The sequence below is a fragment of the Adiantum capillus-veneris genome, chromosome 27 (genome assembly GCF_014529385.1).
Source record: "Adiantum capillus-veneris isolate H3 chromosome 27, ASM1452938v2, whole genome shotgun sequence".
In the NCBI taxonomy this organism is placed as follows: Eukaryota; Viridiplantae; Streptophyta; class Polypodiopsida; order Polypodiales; family Pteridaceae; genus Adiantum; species Adiantum capillus-veneris.
In genome coordinates this window covers 84,932,863-84,940,803 of record NC_140957.1, presented here as the reverse complement: position 1 = coordinate 84,940,803, position 7,941 = coordinate 84,932,863, and the positions used below count along the sequence as shown (strand labels likewise).

General features: G+C 43.5%; 1 protein-coding gene across 1 annotated transcript; it reads right to left on the bottom strand.

Moving 5' to 3' along the window:
• Positions 1-3,443: 3,443 nt before the first annotated feature.
• LOC147422304 (pentatricopeptide repeat-containing protein At1g11290, chloroplastic-like) lies at positions 3,444-5,877 on the bottom strand. The gene has a single exon (XM_086503214.1). It carries the CDS (start codon positions 5,737-5,739, stop codon positions 4,222-4,224), a length of 1,518 nt encoding a protein of 505 aa, XP_086359340.1. The 5' UTR covers positions 5,740-5,877; the 3' UTR covers positions 3,444-4,221.
• Positions 5,878-7,941: the final 2,064 nt, after the last annotated feature.

The window sequence follows — 7,941 nt, the reverse complement described above, 5'->3', positions numbered from 1 at the left end:
GTAGGAAAGAGGATTTTGAAGGTGAATCCGAGTGGAGAGAGACAGATTGTGTGTGTTCTGGGTGTGTACCCCCTTCTCCCTATCCAACGTGTTCATCATTGGATTCAAACATTAAACTATTACTAGTATGGCCAACGGCCTTCGACCGTCTCTCTCTCTCTCTCTCTCATGCTATGTAGCCGGGAGACGCACGACACACATGCCAGATTAATCTGCTTCCACCATGTGTCAGGGGAGGGAGGGGGTGGGGGATCCCTCCCCCTTTTATAATAGCGTAGATGCTCATGGCTACAATGTAATGATGATCGTAACCCGTGCAACCACTCCCAACTTAACACAACATCAATTCTATCCATATTCATTACTTGAAATTCAAAGGATGTCTTATACCCTTAGATCTCAAGAGGTACCCCCTTAGCTTGTGTATCCTAGATTTCAACACAAGATAGACTTCAGTGTCATTGTTAAGAGATAAAAAGGAGAGAGCTTGAGCTCTTGTAAGCGAAAGACACACACACACACACACACACACACACACACACACACACACACACACACACAAATGGAGGCAAACCTTCTTCTTCTTCTTCTTCACTAACTCAAGATAAGAAGCCTACAAAGCATAAAAGAGAAAGTAAAACATAAGGGGAAACTAATACAATGGTCTAGTGTGGAACTCTAGTGAGTGAGCTAGAAGGATAAGTGTTCCAACACTCTTGTAGGTAGACCAAGTCGATGTAGCCCAACTATAGTATCATTGCAAAAATATGCGTATCCACCAAGGCGTGCTAGTGATGGATGACTGTCGATGATAGTCATCCAGAAGTAGTACATGTTGAGCTTGACATCTCAACATTCCCTCTTAAGCTCAATGGCATCTTTCATGTGCCAAGCATCAATCAAAACCGCATCAGCTTATGGCCTTCGTGAAGATATCTGCAACAACCTGCTCATCCATCATCACGGTACTTAAGGTCGATGTTACCTACCAAGACCCACTCTCTAATGAAATGGTAATGCACCTCACATCAAACGCTAGGTTTCACGTTGCTATTATTTTGTGCATCATTTTCTAATTCTTTCCTTGACCAATTTGTCATCTGATAGTATGGGAGAATCCTCTTTTTAACTTCTTACATCTGACTACATGCGTACACAAAACTATATATGCCTTGGTATGTTGCCCATATAAAAAATGGATTGAATTGAGGTTGCTTTGCATCTTCTCTCTTAATTATTGAAGAGTTTTCCCCACACACTTGAAGGTATTACATGGGAGATTTGACACCTTGCTTTGGCTTAACACTGTCGTATCTACTGTAACTACTCTATTGGATGTTTTCTCTCCTTATCTACTGATAGTTGGGATTGATGATGACCATGCCGAGGTTATGCATGTTGAGGATGTGGATGCCAACACACATTGATCCTTGCCACCACTTAAGGTGAGGCTTACCTCTCCCTCAATTAGCCTTTTGAAATTTTGTTTTTATTATCTTCCAAGTAAAAGAGAGGGAGAGAGAGGAAGAAGGCTTTGTGCTGTTTGCTAGCTTGTTGAGATCTGAGGGTTTTTTTGCTTTGGGCCATAAAATTACTCAACTTACTGTATTGGTTCATAATTCTCTGTTTGTTTTTGTTGACTTCTTGCTTTGGCAAAACCTAGTAATAATCTTCATGTTGTGATAAAGGGGGAAAGCAAGGCACGAGTAATTCTGACACTTCTTGGTTTAACCTCCCTCAAAATCCATTTCATAAATCTGTTTGACATATCCTACTACTGTATGTGGGACTAGACAACCTCTATGATTGAATTATGCAACACCTTCTTGGATGTCCTTTTGTTTTATGGATGCTCAGTACTCATAGAGAATTTGGTATCCGAATTTTTGACCTTATTGGTTATAAGGGATGGCATGCAGATGTTTATTGCATGATATCATCTTGTCCTAGCATACATTGGAATGAGGCTTGGGTTGCTTTTATATGGGTAAAAATATAAGCATTGTGCTTAGGCTATTTTTATGAATATTTTTAGAGTTTATTGACCTACCTAGTTGCCTTTGTTGCAATGGAATGGTAATACCATGGCTTACTTATTCCTTCTGTGATTCTATTTTATTGCTCTTTTCTCGCTCTAAAACTCATTTGCATTCTTGTATTCTTGATTAAAACGTTCAATATTTTCAATCTTGATTGATGCCTTGTTGTGATCTTTACTGAAGCTATGCTCTGGCAATAGTTCCAAATGATGTTTGCATTACTCGATCTGACTTCGTTATGGTTAGTTCCTTTCTATGACCTTCTAACTCAGAACCATTTGCTCCTTTTTGAGAAATATAACCTATGAGCTAGGCCTTTGTGGACTTGAGCCTAACTTCACCATGCTAATATCTTCCCTAGCTCTGGTTCTACCTTTACTCATAGATGATGTCGCTAATTATCTGGTGCATGCCTCATAAAATGATGACATTGCTTGATCTCTTTTACCGTACTTGGATAAATTCACTAGCATGATCGTTGAGACCTAAAGACATTTTGATTAAGTTTTTTCCCTAGTGATGAGTAGTATCATAGATGAATATGAACAACCCTGGTGTTGTTGTTTAGATCTAAACCATTTGAGCTACATTTTGGGCATTTGGACTAAGATCTGAGTCTAGGAGCATTAGATCTTAAGTTGAAACTTGTTGGAATAACGAACATATATAGCCAATTGTACCACTTTGCGTTGGCTTTTTGGTTCTAGCTCTAATTTGAACAAAGTTGCAAGAAATCCTTGGTTGCTTTTCAACGTTTTCTTGTTGTTGCATATTATATTGGTAAGACTGTCCTAAAAAACAAGGGTGGCTCAAAAGACTACCTCTAAAAACTAGAGTTCATAGAGGAGGCCCTCTAGTCATACTTGATAATTATAAGGAACACATGCTGACCTATAAATTTAATTTTGTGCATAAAATTCTTGTAATTGGAACTTATTTTTAATCTTTTAATGACATAATTTCTGATAAGTTACACGAGAGAAAGAAACAAAATTTTCTTTAAAAAAAGAACAAAAAATGGTTAATTTAATTTGGATATTAAGCTTCTGATCCTCTAAGATGATTTGATATTGGTATAAGATGTCACAGCTCGGTGACATGGCAATGCCCGACCGGAAAGAGGTAGAGCGAAGCGGAGCGGAGCCAATGCCTAGTTGCCAGGCCCATATCCACATGCAGCAAGTTCCAAAACGCAATGTGATTCATGACACATCACGGGTCTTATGGCCTACTGACGTGCAGCCCGTGCCCATCTGGCATTTTAGCATGCTCTTGAGTCAGTTATTGAAAGCAATTGCTTTCAATAACTGACTCAAGAGCACATAGGCTTGAAAGCAATTGCTTTCAAGCCTATGTGCCTACAGGCCTTGTGTAGACTTAATTATATAAGCAGGCTCACATTGGTAACCACAACTCTGAAACATAAAAGGAAGTGCCACAAGGGGCGACTACATTAGGGGCCAGTGCATCTCAGTGGGGAATTCTGCCCCACTATATATCGTCTCTTATGTTTTCTTTCAATTCAAGGTTTTTTATTTCAATCTGTTCATGGTGTTGTTTTGTTTTACTGCCTTGTACGGTGACTCGCGGGGATTCGGAACGGGAAGTTGGAATGGGAAAACGGAACGGAGACCTGAAAAGCCATTCCCTATACTATGGTGCCTAGTGCATCTGATTGGGGGAACTCCACACCACATGCAAGTGTGATGCTTTCAGTTATCTTGCAGTCTTGTTCTGTTTTGCCGCCTTGTTTTGTGACTTGTTCGTTTCAAGTTACCACAACAAGCACGCATTGAACTTCAAGCTCCCAGCATCGACTTCTTCCAAAATCTCTTTGCTGATAATCACCACAAGAGCAAATTCAAAAATGTGCAGACGTTATGCATCTTTGACAAGTATTTTTACCATTTCTCTAATTTTGAGGTAGCAGCATGGCAATTCCCACATACCCACAAGTTCTTTGTGATGCACATATCAGTCCCTCCTTGTGTACTAATGACTGCACAAGCATTGGTCAATTTCTCATGCTTCTGAGCACCATTCCTCATTTTCATCGTACGACGTTTTGTGCCTCCTGCATGCCAGCAACTACATAAAAGTTACTCATTAAGACAGGCTGCAGCATCACATTTGTCTAATTCCACAGCACAGTCGAAGGCCAATCTTCCAAGCTCCACATTTCCTACTTTCGACAAGCACCTAGCAGGGCAGACCAAAGTGGAAGAGAATCAGATGATGGCATCGTCGTAATGAACCCCATAGCTTTGTCAAATTGCCTTGCACACCCAAAAAGATCAACCATGCACGTGTAGTGCTCTTCGTCCGGTATAATGCCATATTTTTCACGCATGCTATCAAAAAGCACTTGACCCTCGTCCAGTAGACCTGAGTGACTACATGCATTGAGCACACTAACAAAACTTATTGCAGTTGGGGAGGTACCCTCTCGTTGCATCCAACAAAAACAGTCCAGAGCTTCCTCAGCCAGCCCTTGCTGGGCATATCCTCCTATAAGTGCATTCCATGACACTTCATCTGGTAAGAAACCCTTACTTCGCATTTGCTGAAAACAGCCTAGAGCTTCCTTGCCGCAGCCATGTTGGGCATATCCTGCAATTAGTGCATTCCAAGACACAACATTCCGGACAGGAATCTCATCAAAAGCTTTCTGTGCTTTGATGACGCCACATTTGGCATACATGTCGACCAAAGCACCACCAAGTAAGACATGTTTCTGCAACAGTTCCTGACCAGCGATCTCATTGTGAATTCTCTCACCTGTATCAATGTCTTGCGCAATGCCACAGGCCTTCAAGGTGCAAGCATAGGTGATTGCATCTGGAGAAAAGCCTTCACTTTGCATCTGCTGAAAACAGCGCAGAGCTTCCTTGCCACAGACATGTTGAGTATATCCTGCAATCAGTGCGCTCCAAGAGACGACATTGCGGACAGGAAGTTCATCAAGAATGTTTTTTGCCTTCGTGGGGATGCCACATTTGACATACATGTCGACCAAAGCACCGCCAAGCACTGCATCTCTCTCCAACAGCCCCTGAATAGCAATCTCATCATGAATTCTCACACCCAAGTCAACGTCTTGGGCAATACCACAGGCCTTCAAGGTGCAAGAATAGGTGATTGCATTTGCAGAAATGCCTTCACTTTGCATCTGCTGATAACAGCCTAGAGCTTCTTTGCCGCGGCTATGTTGGGCAAATCCTACAATCAATGCGTTCCATGCAACTAGATCCCGAACAGGAAGCTCCTCAAGCACTTGTTGGGCTTTTGTAAGAGCGCCACATTTGGCATACATGTCAACCAAAGCACCACCAAGTACTACATCTCTCTCCAACAGCCCCTGACTAGCAGTCTCATTGTGAATTCTCTCACCCATGTCAACATCTTGTGCAAGGCCACAGGCCTTCAAGGTGCAAGCATAGGTGATTCCATCAGGAGAGAGGCCTTCACTTCGCATCTGCTGAAAGCAATCTAGAGCTTCCTTGCCATAGCCGTGTTGGGCATATCCTACAATCAATGCGCTCCAAGAAACGACATCCCGGACAAGAAGCCCATCAAGAACTTTCTGTGCTTTCGTGAGGATGCTACATTTGGCATACATGTCGACCAAAGCACCACCAAGCAAGGCATGTTTTTGCAACAACCCCTTACTAGCAATCTCGTCGTGAATGCTCTCACCCATGTCAACGTCTTGCGCAATGCACACGCCTTCAAGGTGCAAGCATAGGTGATTCCATCAGGAGAGAGACCTTCTTTTCGCATCTGCTGAAAACAGCAGAGAGCTTCCTTGCCATAGCCATGTTGGGCATATCCTGCAATCAAGGCGCTCCAAGAGACGACGTTCCGAGTAGGAAGCCCATTAAGAACTTCATGTGCTTTGGTGGGGACGCCACATTTGGAATACATGTCGACCAAAGCCCCACCAAGTAAGACATGCTTCTGCAACAGCCCCCCCTGACTAGCAATTTCATCATGTATTCTCTCACCCTTGTTAAGATCTTGCATAATGCCACAAGCCTTCAAGGTGCAAGCATAGGTGATTGCATCTGGAGAAAGGCCTTCACATTGCATCTGCTGAAAACAGCAGAAAGCTTCCTTGCCATAGCCATGTTGGGCATATCCTGCAATCAATGCGTTCCAAGTCACAACATTCCGAACAGGGAGCTCATTAAGAATTTTTTGTGCTTGTGTAAGGGCACCACATTTGGCATACAAATTGACCAATGTGTTCCCTAAATATGTGTCCTTCTGAAGTAGCCCACTATCGCAAATCTGTGCATGTATCCTACTAACTTGGTAAAAATCCTTCTTCTGAGCACAAGCTTTTAGTGCGGTCATACAAGAAAAACACCTGCTCTCGCCTCCTTCTCATGCTCTTCCTGTACATGCTCGACTTTTCTATGGGTTATTGCTTCTTTCCTTGATTTGTCAAGTGAATTGCAGCTAATCTGTGGGCCAAACCGCCGGTGCTTACACATCAAGCACAAAAGGTGAGTCGTGCGGGCTCTCAAGACTGCAGGAAACAAGAAGAAAAAGAAAATCAAAGGGGAAACAGCGTTTCTTACCTTGACAGAAGGCCATCCTGCAGAGGCCCCCGACATAGCCCTCAACTTGTCGCTCATAATAGGTCTTTGTCGCAGTAGGATATTGTAGTGATCGATGGGCAGGACAGAAGACGATGGGAGACTGAGGCAGGCAGAGACCTTGAGAGCAAGCTGCCTGTCTGTGTGTTTGCGCGCGCTCGTGTTTGTGTTGGGGGACTCCTCCTTAATTTGATTATTAATTCGTTGTAACTAAGAGCTAAAAGCCTCCACAGTTAATGCGTAAGTGAAGGGTGAGTTTAGGAAATGAAAAGACACATCAAGGTGGCTAGTACGTGTTGCTGTGGCCAAAAAAAAGAAGAAGGTATTTATTCTTGTTTTTATACTGGCTCCTTTAAAAAAGACACATCAAGGTGGCTAGTATGTGACCTGCGCGTTGGTGCGGCCAAAAAAAAGAAGAAGGTATTTATTCTTGTTTTTATACTGGCTCCTTTAAAAATGATTAGAGGCACATACTGGGTCTAACTTCGATTCATTGATTAATTTCTTCGACAGATTCGTTCGATTGCTTAGCTTTCAACACTATCCTCTTAGCTGAAACCAGTGCACGCGCTGTGGCCGGTGCTCCCCTCCCCTCGCCCCGTGCAGACTTGCAGAGCTACACCAGGAGCTTCTCTCCCTCTCTCTCTCTCTCTCTCTCTCTCTCTTCGCACAATCCTTTACCTGCAGAGCTGCACCACCAAGTTCTCTCTCTCTCTCTCCTTCTCTCTCCCTCGCTCGCTCGGAAGGTGCAGCCGTTTCCTCGTCTGCATAAGCTCGCTGAGAATGGTACTCTCCATCGTTAACCACCGCAGTTCGCATATCTGTTTCCTCAATGCTCAGACATGCAGTCCCATCCAATTAATCATCCGATGGCAGCCCTCAGTGGCGCAGGCCAAGCACCTCCTCCAATTTCTAGCCCTACTAGCTCGGCCTCTCGCTCTCAGTCTTCTCTCGCGCTTAGCTTGGAGGGTCGCACGCTTACCCTACAGAAACGCCCAGACCAGGGCCTTCACGGCCTCCTACTCTCTGGCTTTGTACGTGTACTCTGTCAATGCACAGCCTCCTTGGCTAGAAAAATCTCCTTGACTCCTCTGTGCACGCGTATTTGACACAAGGCGTCTCTCTCTCTCTCTCTCTCTCTCTCTCTCTCTCTCTATACACGTGCCTCCCCATGCTTCTTTTCCTTCAAAGCTGCAACAGCATTCCGGTTTTTTTCCTTGCTAGACATGAGAGCATCCCCTTAGATTCCAATTAATTTGTCCTGCTTACAAAATTGAGGCAACATGTTGGCTCCTTTAAAA

What these genes read in the sequence shown, in the direction of transcription:
- LOC147422304 (XM_086503214.1), bottom strand. Translation starts at nt 5,739, where the DNA reads ATGGGTGAGAGCATTCACGACGAGATTGCTAGTAAGGGGTTGTTGCAA.